Genomic DNA, 17,583 nt, shown 5'->3' with positions numbered 1-17,583 from the left:
ATAAAGTGACTGCTCCTTTCTTGTTTCTGACTTTCACCCATTCTGATTGATAGACAAACCCTCCTTCAATGACCTCCCTTTGTGCAGCTGTGATACTATCCCTGATTAGCAAAGCCACTCCCCCACCTCTTTTACCTTACCCCACCCCACTCCTTTTGAAACACCTAAACCTTGGAATATCCAACAGCCTTTCCTGCCCCTGTGATATTCAAGTCTCTGTAATGGTCACAACACCACAGTTCCAAGTTCCAACCCTCTGAGCTCGTCTCCCTTATTCCTGATACTTCTTGCATTAAAATTATCACAGTTCGATGCATCACACTGACTGCACCTTGGCCCTATCAAGTGCCTATCCCTCCTCTCAGATTCTCTGCATGCTGTATCTGGCTCTTCACTACCTACTCCATCCTCTGAGCCGTAGCACAGGTTCCCACTCCCCTGCCAATATTGTTTAAACCCTCCAGAAGAGATCTAGCAAGCCTGCTGCCCAGGATATTGGTGCCCCTCCAGTTCAGGTGCAGCCTGTCCTTCTTGTACAGGTCCCACCTTCCCCAGAAGGTATCCCAATGATACATATATCTTAAAGCCCTCCCTCCTACACCAGCCCTGCAGCCACATGTTCATCTGCATTCCCTCTCTATTCCTAGCCTCACTAGCAAGAGGCACTGGTAGCAATCCTGAGATTACTAATCTGCTCGTCTTGCCTTCTAGCTTCCAACCTAACCCCCTATGTTCACTTTTCAGGTCCTCCTCCCTTTCCCTACCTATGTCACTGGCATCGAAGTGCACCATGACTTCTGGCTGCTCTCCCTCCCCCTTAAGAATCCTGTAGACTCTATCTGAGACACCCCTGACCCTGGCACCCAGGAGGCAAAATACCATCTGGGAGTCTCGCTCACAAACACAAAATCTCGTGTCTGTTCCTCTCACGACTGAATCTCCTATCACTTTTGCTCTCCTATTCTCCCCCCTTGTGAACCACAGAAACAAAAAAATGAAATTATTTTTATATTGAGGAGAGGAACGGAAAATCACTTTTAATATTTACAGTCAGGAGGTAATATCTTTTATTCCTGACATTCACAGCCTTATTCTTCTCAATAAAAGCCACCAGGCAGGGAATCCCGAATTTAGTAACAGCTCTGAAGTAGTTCAGTCTAATTCTAAGTAATTAGATCATCAATCATTAAACAATCACATGGAGAGATCAAAAATAGCAACCAATTAAAACTATCTCAATTCTGTTTCCCTCTCCACAGATGCTGCCAGACCAGCTGATTTTCTCCAGCAGTCTCTGATTTTACTTCAGATCTCCAGAAATGCAGTATTTTGTTTCTGTAAAACTGTCTCAATATCTCTTCATTCAAGTTGCCTGTCCAATTTTATCTGATTATGGTCCAATGAAGGATGTTAGGTACGTAAATTTTCTGTGTAACTGCAAATTCTTCTAGTTGCATATTTCAAAAGTGCACTAATGTCGCCCATTTCCACCTCTTTGGCATCTCCCGGCCTACGACATCTGAGTTGACAAATTTCTTGTCTGATACCCGTAATCTGTGATATTTGCCTGTTAAACATAGGAATATGAAAGCCATTGTTTGCAACCCCTGCTGAAAGCTCCACCTTTGATACTAATTCCATCTCTGCTTGGACATTGTCTCAGGCTGAACCAGGCTTTAACTGCTGCAGTTGAGGGAGTGTAGGGACACCAACTGTGCTGTAAAGAGAGGAGTTCTAGAATTTTGACCCAGCAATAGTGAAGGAACAGTGATACAATTCAAAATCAAGATAGTGTATGAGGTTGTCTGCTTTAGTGGGTGGGTACACATAATCAAATTTCAGTCACTGAAAGCAGTTGTTACACTTTGTCAGGCAGCTTTTTAAGAAAGGCTTGATATACATTACATGCAAGATAAACAAATGGAAGAGGGTTTGCACTTGTTGGCAGAAAGCAGAATCAAATATTTTAGACAGACCAGAATAGCTTTGCGTCGGACTTGAGTAATGCTCAAGATTTTAATTTTGCACTCATCAGGACAAATGCAAGAATGCCGAATTTCAAACCTGTGTAATAACGTTAACTCATGGAGAGAAGGCTTCTGATTGGTTGGCAAGTCAAATGTGATTGGTCCAGGCATTGCTATGGAGAAAGCAAGGAGTCAAGACTGGAAAAGCACAGCAGGTCAGGCAGCATCCGAGGAGCAGGTGAATCGATGTTTCAGACATAAGCTCTTCATCAGGAATGAGGCTTGTGGGCCGGGGGCTGAGAATTAAATGGCAGGGGGGTGGGGTGGGAGGAGACAGCTGAGAAAGCGATAGGTAGATGAAGGTGAGGGAGAAGGTGATAGGTCGGGGGGAGTGCAGTGGATAGTTGGGAAAGGTGATGAAAGGTCAGGAGGGCGGTGCCGGGTTGGAGGCTTGGGACTGGGATAATGTGGGGGGAGGAGAAATGAGGAAGCTGTTGAAATCCACATTCATCTCATGTGGTTGCAGGGTCCCAAGGTGGAATATGAGGCGTTCTTCCTCCAGGCATCGGGTTATAATCGTTTGGTGGTGGAGGCGGCGGCCCAGGACCTGCATGTTCTTGATGGAATGGGAGGAGGAGTTGAAATGTTCAGCCACGGGGCAGTGAGGTTGATGGGTGCAGTCCTCACTTTCCCTCTATGGAGAAAGCAACAAGGATCTAAGTTTCCCCAATCTCCCAGGTAATTCAAAAGAACGCAAGACTTGAACATGTTCCTTTTGTTTGTACAGGATAGGTCCCTGCTTATGAAGGTATAGCAAGAATTAATAAACCACATTAAAAGCCTGATAAAGCATGCACTGTTTGATCTAATTCTGCAATTGGGCAGCACTTGCTGACAAATCCCTAGTGCACTAACAGCTACACTTAACCAATTCAAGATAGTCAGTTCGGCACAACATGTTCTTAGTGCATTACCACACCAGGATTAGAAGCAAATAAAGGAAGCAGTGCCAGATCACCTTTTTTCAGTGCTACTCAAATGTTACTTACAACAATAAACCCTACAATCAAGTCATTCTCAAAATATACCTGATTAAAATATACCTGTATTGCATGAGCTTTACTTCCTGCACAATCTAGAAAATTACAGCAATTTGGAAGTGATAAAATTGCATTTTTATGCATACCTTACATAAATGTAACCATATAATTACCTAGAATTCAAAAAGCTAATTATCCACAATTACGTAAGGAATCACAAAAGATATAAGAAATTTTAGTCTAATTGCCTGCAAAATAAACATAATAGACAAGCAGGAGGCTGGAAGAACACAGTAAGCTAGGCACCATCAGGAGGTGGAGAAGTCAACGTTTCGGGTATAACTCTTCTTCAGGAATGGAGGGAAGGGTTAAGGGTGGGGAGAGGGGCAGGATGGTGAGGCAGTGATGGGTGAATGCAGGTGTTGGGTACAACCTGGTTGGTCAATGGGAGGAATGAATCCAGTTGGTAGCTAGAAGGAAGGGTCGGTAAGTGGAATGGAAGGGAAGAGGCAGGCTAGAAAGGGAGTTGGGTGATGGGTGGGAGGGTTATTTGAAATTGGAGAGCTCAATGTTGAGTCCTCCGGGCTGTAGGCTGCCGAGGCAGAAGATAAGGTATAATTCCTCCAATTTGCAGTCTGATTCACTGTTGCAATGGAGGCCGAGGATGGACATGTCAGAGGGGAAGTGGGAGGGGGAACTGAAATGGACAGCAACCAGGAGGTCAGGCTGAGATGCTCAGCAGAACATTCTCTTAGTTTACGTTTGGTCTCACTGATGCAGAAAAGACCATTTCAAGAATACCGGATGCAGTAAACTAGGTTGGAGGAGAGGCAGGTGAACCTTTGTTTCACCTGGAAGGAATGTTTAGGACCTTGGGTGGAGGTGAGCGGGGTGATGTGCTGGCAAGTTATGCACCTTTTACAGGTGCAGGGGAAGGTACGGGTGGGGGGGGGGTGGGGGAAGAATGGCGCAAACGAAGGAGTGACAAAGAAAATGGTCCTTGTGGAATGCAGAGAAGAGTGGGGAGGGGTGGGGTTTAGTTAGAATTGGCAGACATGTTTGAGGATGATTCGTTAGATGCAGAGACTAGTGGGGTGCAAAGTGAAGACAAGGGGAACCCTGTCTTTACTATGTTTGGAGGTTTAGAGCAGTGGAGTGGGGAATAGAGGTGTGGTGGGGGACTGTCTGGATGACAGAGGGGAAGAAGCAATTTGTTTAAAATAGGTGGACTCCTGGGATGCTTGGGAGTGGAACGTCTCCTTGTCAAAGCAGACGTGATGGAGATGAAGGAATTGGGAAAACGGGATGCAGTTTTTGCAGGATACGGGGTGGGAAGAGATGTAGTCCAGGTAGTTATGGGAGTCTGTGTGTTTATAGTAAATGGCAGTCCATAAACAGCCGTCAGACACGGAAATGGAGAGGTCAAGAAAGGGGAGGGAATTGTCTGAGATAGACCTAGTGAATTTGAGGGCAAGATGGAAGTTGTTGGGCAAGTGAAAAGAACTGCTCCAGTTCAGCGTGGGTGCAGAATACAGCACTGACACTGTCATCAAAGTAACAGGGGAAGAGTTGGGGAATAGCACACGTGTACATGCTGAAGAGGGAGTGTTTAACATGGCCAACAAAGAGGCAGGCGAAGTTAGAGCCCATATGAGTGCCCATGGCCACTCCCTAAATTTGGAGGAAAAGGGAAGAGTTGAAGGAAAAGTTATTGAGGGTGAGGACTATGGTGGAGGGGGACCTAATGGATCTGTTGGAGGAGAAGAAACTTGAGGGCCTGTAGGCCATTATTGCTGGGTATGGATGTGTTTAAGGACTGCACATCCAGAGTGAAGATGAGGCGCTGGAGGCCGGGAACTGGAAACTTTCGAAATGGCGGCGGACGTGGTCGATGTCTCAGATGTAGATTAGAACCGCCTAAACCAAGGGTAGAGAAAATTGAGTCAAGGTAGCAAGAAATGAGTTCGATGGGGTAGGAGCATGTGGAGATGATGGGTCGGCTGGGGTAGTTGGGCTTGTGAATCTTGGGGAGCAGATAGAACTGGGCAGTGTGGGGGTGGGAGTCTGAGAGGGAAGTCACCATAAGCAATGAGGTCACAGTGTGGATAATAGTGGCCTAATGGACCATGGGGGGCTTGTGGTCAAGGGGGAGGTAGGATGTGGTGTCGGAGAGTTGGCGTTTGGCCTCTGTGACACAGAGGTCCATTCTCTAAACATAACAGCAGATTGAGGAGACTGGACAATATATGTAATGAAGACCGATGCCTTACCTTCATAGAACTTTACTGCATCCTCCACTACAGGCTGAATACATGTGCCCGGCAGCACATCATGGAACTGATTAAGGAGCAGCAGTCTGTGAAATGTGACAATAACATTAAATTACACAAAATTAGCCTCTCTACACTAATGTTTGTGTTTGATGTAGGCCTTGTCTCACCCCTTTGCAACTCACCCTATTCAGCATAAACTTCCCAATCTTTTCCTTCTCAATACTTGTATCTGGATTTCTGTTGAATGCATGTGTGCTATTCAAGCCAAACACTCCTTGTGGCAGGAGGTTCTCTGACTAAAGAGGTTTCTCATTGTTTCCCGCTTAGATTTATTGGTGCATTTATGGCTATCAGCTTAGGGTCTTCCCAACATGTGGAAAAATGATCCCTATGCCTTTAATTATCTAATTGTAGTAAAAACTACAACATTCTCACTTTCAGTCAGGTTTCAAACTCAGCAACCAACATAGTGCAGCATTACGGAGTGTCTCAAATTGCAGCATGTTTTGCAGACTACTCACAACTCATGGGAAAGTCAAATATACTGAGAAACAGTACTTAAACTTCGAGCATGAACCTCAAGTGTCAGTCTAAACTTTATTCATTTCTGCAATGTGTGCTGCAACCTTAACTGCACAATCAGCAAATGGCTACCGTAACGTTAAATCATTAGAACATTTTCAGTAATTCAGTGATACCCATGTAACGCATTTGGGGAGCACTATTGATTAACTCTTGAAGCCTACTCAAACTAGAGCTTGGAGATCTGATTTTCTGCAACACTCCCTGCATGTAGGAACTGCATATTCCATACCACTATGAGAAGGTCAACAATGCTGCCAGTGGAATAGGTCTGTGATTTGGACTATGAATCTGTACAGGATGACTTCCAGCTTGATGCAACCACTGAAGGGAGAGTCAAGTGGCAGGTGAGAAATTCAGGGGTGGTGTCAAGAGGTGGTTAAAAGAAAGATCAAAGCACTTTTTCAAAGTCCCTAGTCATTATATTCCACAGGGTGTGTGGTGTCAAAGGTTGAAAGTGCTCAGTTTCGGAGCTTCATATCTTTAATTCTTTGTGGAATGAAGAAATCTCAAAGCAGAAAGAACAAACAACACAACAAAATAAAACATGAAACAGATACTACCTCCACAGATGCTGCAATTGGGAACTCGGATATTCGAAGGTACCCTTCTGTACGGATGCCAGGCTGCTCACAACTTCAACACTATGAAGAATACATTCACATTTGCGATTGCCTTTCTTAATCTAAAGAGAAATATTTTAAAAAATGTTCACATTTGCGAAGTAGAAATCCTGACAGTGCAAACTGCTGAAAGAACCAGTTTAATAAGGTTTGTCTCTCTATCACTCATTTTGCCTGTAAGGGAAAGCTGGTTAATTAAATGAGGGTGAAAAGAATTGAAGAGTATGTAGGAAGAGCTTCTGGGCTTCTGTGATTACTAGATCAGTGACATGTGTGCTCTGGAACTGTCTCCCCTGTTTAAAAATGGAATAACATGACCATAATGTCAATGTGCTGGAAAATTTGGAAGCAATGTGATAACATTCCTAAATGGACGTAAGTGCCAAAGTTTTTGTCATTCCACTGTAGGGCCTGTGGCCAATTTTGCTGCTCTGGACCAATGGAGCTTTTAAGATTTTGAAAAGTCCAATGTAACCAATGCTTAAAATACCACAGATCTTTTGTGGCATCTCATTTAAGTCCATCCACATCCCATCGTTATCCAGGTACAAATTGTATAAACTCTGTGACATCCAGTTTACCAAACAATTTTTCTACACTTAAATTACAAGTAAATGTCAGTCTCTGAAAGTATTACTCTGGTGAATCAAAAGTTATTCTACTGCAACAGGATGAACCTGGGTTGTGTGGTATAGTCAACCCTGAAAGAAGTCAATAAGGGGTGTCAAGACTACCAGTGATACAGTGTTCAATTAGTACTTGGGAAATAAATAGTTTTCCTCCGCCACTGAAAATAGATGAATTGCATAAACGAAGTCTCTGCATTTCAAATGGGGAACTTTACTAGATCAGTCAAGCACACACTGACTGCACTGCCTGCAACTGTTCCCCCACCCAACCCTGCCGCTCGAAGCACTGCATGTGAATCTACTCAGATGCTATCGCCCTCCTTTCTGTTGGGCTGGGTTTTTTTTGGACTGCTTGTCGTATCCTCCAGTCTTGGATGACAGGGCTTTATTATCTATTCAATTATAATGTTTTCTTCCTCAGTTAACTTTTATGCTCATGTTAGAAGTTAAAGGTTACAGCAATTTCTACACTGACTTTCCTTCTTTACCAAAAGCCTCTATGTGGTTACCTAAAAATCCTTCTCGTTTAATACACGTTTAATGCAGGAGCAGAAAAGCTCCTTTCAAACATGATTAACAGTATATTCCTTCCAGATTTTGTTCCTGTGGTTTATATGAAATGTCAGGAGTTTTGCTGATTACTGTATTAACAAGACCCTCGTCAAATGTTTCCAAGGTAGTAGCATTTGGTGTTTGTAAAAGGGAAGTGAGCTTAGGCTTTAAAAGGATGTGGAGAAAAAGCAGAAAAAATGAAAGCTTTAGCTTCCTCCTTTGCTGTAAAATTACATAATTCTTAGTCATTCTCACCCTTGTCCTTCCGCATTCACTCATTTATCAATATTCATGTCTTTATTTGACTTGTTGAATGCACTTCCAGGTAATCAGCCATTAGCAAATTTTTAGTGTGTGTTTTGAGTTACTTTAAAACTTTAGATTAGATTAGATTCCTTACAGCGTGGATTCCATTCGGCCCAACAAGTCCACACCGACCCTCTAAAGAGTAACCCACTCAGACCCATTTCCCTCTAACTAATGTGGCTAACACTAGGTGAATTGGCCATGCTAAATTGCCCGTAACCTGCACATCTTTGGACTGCTTGCTCCGTACTGTTTCCTTCAATATCACCAAAAAACAAAATAACTGTCTCTCATAAATGGCTGCAAAAACTTCCACTAGAAAGGGTTTCTAAAGCATCAAGTTCCTCTGTGGCTTTCTGTTATTACCAAAGAAAACTCTTGAATTTGAAGGAAGTTTTGACAACCCAGAAGAAGGGAGGGCAGAAGAGTCTGTGTATGTGGTGAAGGTTGGAGGGGCGGGGGTTTGTGTGTGTTATGGGGGGAAATGGGTGGGGGCATATCTGCATTGTATGGTAGGGTGGGTGCAGGTGCTGCATATGCGTGTGAGTGTATGCTCATGGGAGGGTGCATGCATTTGCAATCTGTACACGAGTGCGTGTGTCTGCATGTGTATGGAAGTGGACAGCATTTTCATCACTAGGAACCCTTAACTATGAGCGGCACGGTGGCACAGTGGTTAGCACTGCTGCCTCACAGCGCCAGAGACCAGGGTTCAATTCCCGCCTCAGGCGACTCTTGGTGTGGAGTTTGCACATTCTCCCTGTGTCTGCGTGGGTTTTCTCTGGGTGCTCCGGTTTCCTCCCACATGCTAAATTGCCCGTAGTGTTAGGTGAAGGGGTAAATGTAGGGGAATGGGTGGGTTACGCTTCGGCGGGTCGGTGTGGACTTGTTGGGTCGAAGGGCCTGTTTCCACACTGTAAGTAATCTAACACACACACACACACAAAACTTCCAGTTTGACCAGTATGAAGATTTGAGAAATACCCTTCCACAATCAGCAATTCAATGCCTTCTTGGGAGCCAGTGAGAGCAGATTGCTTTCCACTAGCCTTCAAGGCAAACCATCACTCTTCCATTAATTTCCAGACCTGTTGATGTCCTTCTCTCCCCAACCATCTAAAAATACCTTCCATACCCATTCTTACGTTCTCTCTTTCTCTCCTGTCCTAATCTTGGCTCTGGCCTTGTACAGCAGGTTTGCTCTCAATGTGACTGTGTCACATGAAAAACTAGGTGAAAAAATGAAAACATGGTCCTAACCATTAAATCAGGACTCCATAATTCCAGATTTACTAACGATCACTGTGCACCTCATATTCCCCAATACTGTGACTGTAGCTTCAATGTGGCTGACTCTCTCTCATACTGAGTAATAGCACTGGGAACACAAGTGAGCTCCAGGCTAAGGTTTTGCCCATACAAGAAGGTTTTCAATGAAACACTGAGAGAAAATGCTACCATCTAGTCTTGTAATTTCCTTGTTCTTTTGATTTAAAAAAAACTTAGTTTTCCAAACAAACAGTTATAATTAAGATAGAATCATAAATGTTCTACAGTGTGGAAGCAGGTCATTCAGCCCATCGAATCCACTGACCCTCCGAAAAGCATCCATCCCAGACCCATTCCCCTACCTTACCCGTGTAACCTTATATTTATTATGGCTAAACCACCTAGCCTGCACATCCCTGGACACAAGGAAACAGACACAGACATGGAGAGAATGTACAACTCCACACAGACAGTTGCCCGAGGTTGGATTCGAACCTGGGTCCCTGGCGCTGTGAGGCAGCAGTGCTAGCCACTGAGGCACTGTGTCACCCCTAATGATGGCAGCTGAAAAGATTTTCAAAAGTAAGTGTCTTGTTGATCTATTGTTAACTGCACTTTTGGTTTGAAATAGTGTCTTTCTCAAACCTAATAAATGGCAGCTTCCAATTCTGTTTGCTAAGTGTTCAAATTTACAACTGTAACACTGCAGGTTTGTTAACAAGAAATGAGACAATTGGATGCAAATATGAAACATATATGACATAGAACGACATAGAATAGAATCCCCACAATGTGGAAACAGGCCATTAGGCCCAACAAATCCACATCGACCCTCTGAAGAGTATCCCATTCAGACCCATTCCCCTACCCGAGTATTCTACACTTACCCCTGACTAATGCACCTAACTTACACATTGCTGAACACTACTGGCAATTTAGCATGGCCAATTTACCTAACCTGCACGTCTTTGGACCATGGGAGGAAACCGGAGCACCTGGACGAAACCCCACAAACATGGGGAAAATGTGCAAACTCCAAACAGACAGTAACCTGAGGCTGGAATTGAACCTAGGTCCCTAGTGCTGTGAGGCAGCAGTGCTCATCACTGAGCCACCATGCCAGCCTATATTGTCTGTCTGTCAATGCTTTAACTCCTCTGCACACTCCACCAAGGATATGCAGGTCCTGGACCTCCTCCATCGCTAAACTCTTATCACCTGACGCCTGGAGGAAGAACGCCACATCTTCCGCCTTGGGACCCTGCAATCATACGGGGTCTATGTGGATTTCACCAGTTTCATTTCCCCTCCCCCAAACTTATCCCAGTTCCAAGCCTCTAACTCGGCACTGTCCCCTTGACTGGTCCTACCTGTCCATCTTCCTTCCTTCCCACCCATCTGTTCCACCCTCCCTCTGACCAATCACCTCCACCCGCACCTTCATCTACTTATCACATTTCCAGCTATGTTCCCCTCAGCCCCAGCCTCTCTCCCTTTTATCTCTCAGCCCCACTGGCCCACAAACTTCATTCCTGATGAAGGACTTAAACCCAAAATGTCTATTCTTCTGCTCCTTGGATTCTGCCTGACCTGCTGTACTTTTCCAGCACCACACTCTCAACTCTGATCTCCAGCATCTGCAGTCCTCACTTTCTCCCTGTCGATTGTGATACCCAGTTGTAATATCAGAGGCAGGACTAACAAGATATGGCCTGGACACACCATTTTTAAGTATGTTCTAGTAGATTATTTTGAGATATTGCTCAGTGAATCAGATGTTATGAGTACTGGAGCATTACCTAAAGTAGTGTTATCAAGGCAGTGAGTCATCAGCACTGGGAATGGCATTGGATCCAATGGTCACCTGTATGCTGACCATACTAGGATGAGGTCTCTGAGGCAAACAGCATTTTATGGAGGAGAGGAAAAGATGTATGATTGAGACAGATATTGGTAGGGGATACTGGTTGTTTATGGATCATAGAACATGCTCAGAATGCAATCGATATGCTTCTGGACAACGCAAGGGCTCTTAAGATGCCGAGAGTTGAGTTAATTGGGCAGATGGGTTAGCCTTGGGTTCAGCAAGAGGTGGGGATATAACACAGGGATCTGTCCTTTACAAACAATAGGAATATTAAAGCCTTGCATTTTAAAATAAATTCCCAGAAGCAGAGGAAGCCTCTAGTTTGCCATTGCTTGGTCTAGCCTCAGCCAACCAGAGTCAAACTGCCAAACAATCAGCACCCTTTCCTCCTGTGATAAGTTATGATGGTTTGAAATTTGACATTCGGGTGTTTCTCCTGATCAGTGCAAACCAAAAGCTTCAACAACATTGGGGGACTGCTATAATCCAACAGCACTGAAGGGAGCAGCTTGTGAAGGATGGAAGTCCAAGAAGTCAGAGGCCCATATCAAATCGCCAAGCCTCAACACCCTGCTATGCCAATGCTGTCAGCCTCCTCCAGCCCCACCAGTACCACTTTGTCAGCTCCAGATGTCCCCTTATCATTTGCTGCATAATCATCTGGTTCCTTTATCAATTTTTCTGGTTTAATGCATGCTTTCTGCTTCTTAACAGGTGTATGCTCACAGGACGGCAATGTAGGTTCCAGAAGTTCACAACTGACAGACACCAAAGCAAAATGTAGCACATGGTTGAGATGACCAACTTCATCGGTCTTTCATAGACACACGTTTCAAGAAATAAATTTCCCAAATAATGATGTCATTTTAAAAAAAATACAGTATAGATGTAATAAATCATTGGGCAGAATCTTCCGCTTTTTGATAGAAGTATGGTGCTGGGTGTATATATGAATGGGACACCAGCCACCAAAGTGAATGGGAAAGCCCACTCAACCATGTGCTATCAAGCCCTGAAGTGGTTGTTAATCATCCACATAAGAGGGTCTTCATTCAGTGCAGGAAAATCAACGTTTCCGGCCTTTCCTGATGAAGGACTTTGGCCCGAAACAGCAATTTTCCTGCTCCTCGGATGCTGCCTGATCTGCTGTCCTTTTCCAGCACTACTCTAATCTTGACTCTAATCTGCAGCATCTGCAGTACCCTCTTTCGGCTGGATTATTTGGTTGCAGGTGGGGGGGGTGATCTTTGCTCCTAGAACTTAATTCCAGTGGTAATAGGAATGCAGCAGAAATCTCCCAACCAGCCCACCTACTTACCACACCACTTACCCTGCCAGTTCTCAGAAGGGGAAGATTTTGTCAAAGCAATTATCACAGAGAATTTGATTTGAAGTGTCAACAGCTGTAAACACCAATCCAAACTTGTAACCAAACAGCACTTTCTCCCTTAACTATTAAAGATGCGACAAATAGAGGGATCAGGATTGTTTGCTTTTATATGATCATATACATTTCCCATTCCCTGCTTCATGTCTCAATGTTTTGATTTCAGTTTCCAGTTTCTTTTAAAACTTTCTGGGAAACAAAGTGTTAAAGAAAAATCTCAACTCCTCACAGAATAAGAGGACCTTTCTAGTTCTGTTATGGTGTGCACTTTATGTTGGCATGTGACTGAAAGTTTATTCTTAACTACTGTGCAAAAACAAAACAGCTAAAAAACCAGACTTTTCAAAGAGGCTGCAGTCTTAAAAGCAAAAACCTTAAAAGGAGATTAAAAGACATAGGCAACGCATTGGGTTAATTGTATCAAATAGATATTTTAAATTTTAGTTCTATTTTGGATCTAACTTGGCATTTAATATATTTCAGCAGCTAAGAAAAATGTGAAAAAGCAAGCTGAGTGACAAACTGGCTCATTAACAATCTTTGGCAACTGTTTGCATAGAAAAAATTCAATAAAAATTGATTACAAAGATTAAACATTAATAGAATACATTCAAAAAAAACTATGGAAACAAGTAATATGTGTACATTGGGAATGCATACATACAGAAGCTTTTTATATGTGTGCTTATTTGTGTTTATATATACTACCTGCTACAGGAAGCTAGATGTTTAATCATATAATTATTTTAACATCAATAAATCATTGTGGCCTGCAGCAAATTGAAAACCATTTGCAAATGAGATCATGAAAAGGGATGATTTTGTCAGACGTTAGTGTCACTGGCAAGCCAGTTGAGAAAAGGATGAGGAACCAACTTATTGGAAGTCAACAATTCATATGATGTAGCTACATCCACAGTGCTGTTAACAAGGGAGTTCCAGGATTTTGACTTGGCAACAGTGCTCCAGTACCTGGGTCAATGCTGGGTGGTTCATCTGGTTTTTGACTTTTCTGCAGCAGCTTGCTAGGTATTTCAGTGGACAGTCAAGGCTTGTAAAAGTCTAGAGTCCAACGTCAGCCTAATTTTGTTCCCTCAAGGACATACTGAATGATTTGAACTTTAACAATAAATCAGTGATTTGATTGTTAATGTTACGGAGACTAGTTTTTAATTTTAGCTTTATCATTTAATTGAAGTGATGGGATTTGAAACAATATTTTCGGAACATTCGCCTAGGACTCTGGATTAGAAATCAGACCCCACAATACTTAAAAACTAAGAATGATAAAGATTCCTACCTTTGCCTGGGAAGTATAGGAGCCATTGTGTAATTCCAAAAATAGTTCTCCAACCCAGGTACAAAGCATTGTGGTGTCAGCTTCTAAAATTGAGAAGAATGTTTCTGGGCTGGATTGTTTCACCCTGAGACACAGAGTATGCACTTATTAATGACCTTTGCAAGCTACAATTTATATATGTCTATATACACACATATCATCACACAACATACCTTGTTATAGACACAATTTTAAAATATGAGTAAAGGAAACAAACTCTTCATCGTGAATTCTTCTGACTTTGGTTATCTGGATGAAAAATGTACTGACCTCCTGTTGGCCTCAGCTACAACAAGGTGAATTCTCATGACAGTACTCTGGCTGATTAATTCAAAATAGGAGAAGCCTATTGTGTTATTTCAAGATATTTAGAATACAGAGCAGGCCATTCAGCCCAACCAGTCCAAGTCCATGCCTAATATCTGACTCCATGCAAGTCTCCTCTTCCCCCTTTTCAAGCAACCCTATCAAAATATCTTTCTATTCCTTTCTCTGTTAATATGGTTATCAAACTCCCTCTTAAACACTTCTACAGTATTTACCTCAGTTACTCACTGTGAACAAGTTCCAAACTCTGACCATTCTGATACTTTCCTGAATTCCCTATTGTAATTAGTTTGACAACTTCACATTTATGGCTTACCATCTCATCCTAAAAGCATCATCACACTTTGGTAATGGAGAACTCCCATGGTACCGAATGGGAGTGTCAGCTTTGATTTTAATTTTTGTGCTTAAGTCCTAAAGTAGAACTTGGCACTTTAACTTTCTGATTGAAGTCGCATGACAGACACTCACTGAACCATGGCTAATAACGGTAATAAACCTGGAAACCACTCTGGTGTAATTCTTCATCCTGCTAATAGAAATGGGTGTGATGGAAGTCCAAGCAACAATTTCAAAAGAAAATTGAACAGGCATTGGAAAGATAAACTTGCAGGTGCACAGATCGCTCAAATTTGATATTTTTGATGAAGTGTCAAAGATGAGGTAGGACAGTTATCTACATGGTGTTTACTAAAGCATTTGACAAGGGCCTTCATGGTGTGCTGGTCCGGAAGATTAAGTCACATGGGATCCACACAGTGTTGGTAACATGTATACAAAATTGGTCTGGTCATAGAAGATAGATGGCAATTGTGGAGTGGCGTTTTTCTGACTAAAGGTCTGGGATCAGTGGTGTTCTCCAAGGATCACTACTGGGACCTCTATTTGCAATATATGAATGATTTGGATGAAAATCTAGGTGGTCTGATCAGTATGTTTGCAGACGACACAAAAATTAGTGGAAATGTAGATAGAGGGGGAAGGTTGTCAAAGAATATAGCAGGATATATATCAGTTGGAAAGTGGGGCAGATAAACTGCAGATGGAATTTAATCCAGCCAAATGTGAGGTGACAGATTTCTGGGAGGTAAATGCAAGAGAAAAGTGTACTGAAGATGGCAGGACCATAAAGAGCATTGATATACAGAGAAATCTTGGGGTGCAAGTCCATAACTTCTTGAAAGTGGCAACGGAAATGGATAAGGTAGTAAAGAAAGTGTACAGCACACTTTCCTCGATTGGTTGGAGTATGAAAGTTGGCAAGCCATGTTACAATTGTATAGAACTTCAGTTAGGCCACACTCGGATTATTGTGTGCCATTCTGGCCACCACACGATGGAAATATGTGGAAGCTTAAAAGGGTGCAAAATACATATACAAGGATGTTGCCTAGCTAGCTGGTGTGCATTAGCTATAAGGAGAGGTTGGTTAAACTTGGATTGATTTTGTTAAATCAATCAGAGGCTGAGGGGTGATCTGAAAGAAGTGTATAAAATTATGAGAGTCATGTATAAGATGGATAGTCAGAATCTTTCTCAGGGTGAAAATGTTAAATACTAGGGCACATAGGTTTAAGGTGAGGGGAGAAAGTTTAAAGGAGATAGGTGAGGCAAGTTTTTTTTTTACATACAGGGTGGTAGGTGCCTGGAACATGCTGCCAAGAGACGGGAATAGAAGCAGGACCAATAGTAAAGTTTAAGAGGCATTTAGACAGACACTTGAATGGGCAGGGAATAAAGGGATATGGACTATGTGCAGGCAGATGGCATTATTTAGAATGATATCATGATCAGAGATTACATGGTGGTCCAAAGAACCTGTTCCTGTGCTGTACTATTCTATGAAGGAGGCTTGGTAAATTTCTGACAACATCTTGTAAACTATTCAGACTTCACAATCAATGCAAGCTGAATGGCTTCTGAGAATGATGTTATTTTGTGATACAGGGATAATGCAGGGAAGGAAAACTAAGTGGGATTGCTCTGGAGGGAGCTGGCATAGATTCAGTGGAATCAATAGCACTGCCTGTGCCATTAATTACTCTGCCTAACTGTCCCAGAATGACTTATAGAGATAGTAATGAGGTCAGCCAAGTGAATATGAAACTCATTGAATAGGAGTTTCCTGATTAGGGCTGTTAACCTGGTCCAATCAGAGAGCCCACACTGACAGATTTGATTGTGCAGCATTGTCCTCTAAGAAAGGCACTGCTTGTCACTGGCCATTCGGTGTTTCCTTTCTTCCTAGTGGTGGAAACCGAATAAAGTGTTGCACACCTTGGGTCTTTCACTGTGTCTCACACCTGCTCACACATAACATGGGTGCTAGGGATAATATAAGCACTACCACAGTTAGGCTGTAGTGTGAACGCTTTATATAGAAAAAAAAGGAAAAAAAAAAGAACAGCAGAGTCAGATGTCCTGTACACACTGAAAGCTGGCTCTGAGGGAGCTGGGTCAATGTGGAGTGAAGGATTCTGCTATTGGTATTAGTAATAACATTAGCAAATTTGCTGATGATACTAAGCTGGATGGCAGGGTGAAATGTGAGGAGGATGTTAGGAGATTACAGGGTGACCTGGACAGGTTAAGTGAGTGGTCAGATGCATGGCAGATGCAGTTTAATGTGGATAAATGTATGGTTCTCCACTTTGGTGGCAAGAACAGGAAGGCATATTACTACCTAAATGGAATCAATTTAGGTAAAGGGGCAGTACAAAGAGATCTGGGTGTTCTTGTACACCAGTCAATGAAGGTAAGCATGCAGGTACAGCAGGTAGTGAAGAAGGTTACTAGCATGCTGGCCTTCATAACAAGAGGAATTGAGTACAGAAGCAAAGAGGTTCTTCTGAAGCGTACAGGGCCCTGGTAAGACCGCACCTGGAGTTCTGGTCTCCAAATTTGAGGAAAGACATTCTGGCTATTGAGGGAGTGCAGCGTAGGTTCACGAGGTCAATTCCTGGAATGGCGGGACTACCTTACGCTGAAAGACTGGAGCGACTGGCTTGTATACCCTTGAGTTTAGAAGAATGAGAGGGGACCTGATTGAGACATATAAGATTATTAAAGGATTGGACACTCTGGAGGCAGGAAGCATGTTTCCGCTGATGGGTGAGTGCCGAACCAGAGGTCACAGCTTAAAAATACGGGGTAGACCATTTAGGACAGAGATGAGGAGAAAATTCTTCACCCAGAGAGTGGTGGCTGTGTGGAATGCTCTTCCCCAGAGGGCAGTGGAGGCCCATTCATTTTATTTAAGAAAGAGTTGGATAGAGCTCTCAAGGATAGTGGAATCAAGGGTTATGGAGAAAAGGCAGGAACAGGATACTGTTTAAGGATGATCAGCCATGATCATATTGAATTGTGGTGCAGGCTCAAAGGGCAGAATGGCCTATTCCTGCACCAATTGTCTATTTTTCCTG

At 43.0% G+C, this 17,583-nt stretch overlaps 1 protein-coding gene across 1 annotated transcript in view; it reads right to left on the bottom strand.

Moving 5' to 3' along the window:
- Positions 1 to 17,583, bottom strand: part of man2c1 (mannosidase, alpha, class 2C, member 1) — a 120,888-nt gene that overhangs the window by 49,582 nt on the left and 53,723 nt on the right. The window contains exons 13-15 of the mRNA XM_060853843.1: positions 13,796 to 13,919; positions 6,426 to 6,547; positions 5,278 to 5,363 (exon numbers count right to left, since the gene is read on the bottom strand). Of these exons, the coding sequence (XP_060709826.1) occupies positions 5,278 to 5,363; positions 6,426 to 6,547; positions 13,796 to 13,919 (332 nt within the window). The remainder of the gene's footprint in view (positions 1 to 5,277; positions 5,364 to 6,425; positions 6,548 to 13,795; positions 13,920 to 17,583) is intronic.

This window comes from Hemiscyllium ocellatum, chromosome 42 (assembly GCF_020745735.1).
Source record: "Hemiscyllium ocellatum isolate sHemOce1 chromosome 42, sHemOce1.pat.X.cur, whole genome shotgun sequence".
Classification (NCBI taxonomy): Eukaryota; Metazoa; Chordata; class Chondrichthyes; order Orectolobiformes; family Hemiscylliidae; genus Hemiscyllium; species Hemiscyllium ocellatum.
Note: the sequence above shows the minus strand (reverse complement) of the source record. Positions and strands in the feature narration are given on the sequence as shown.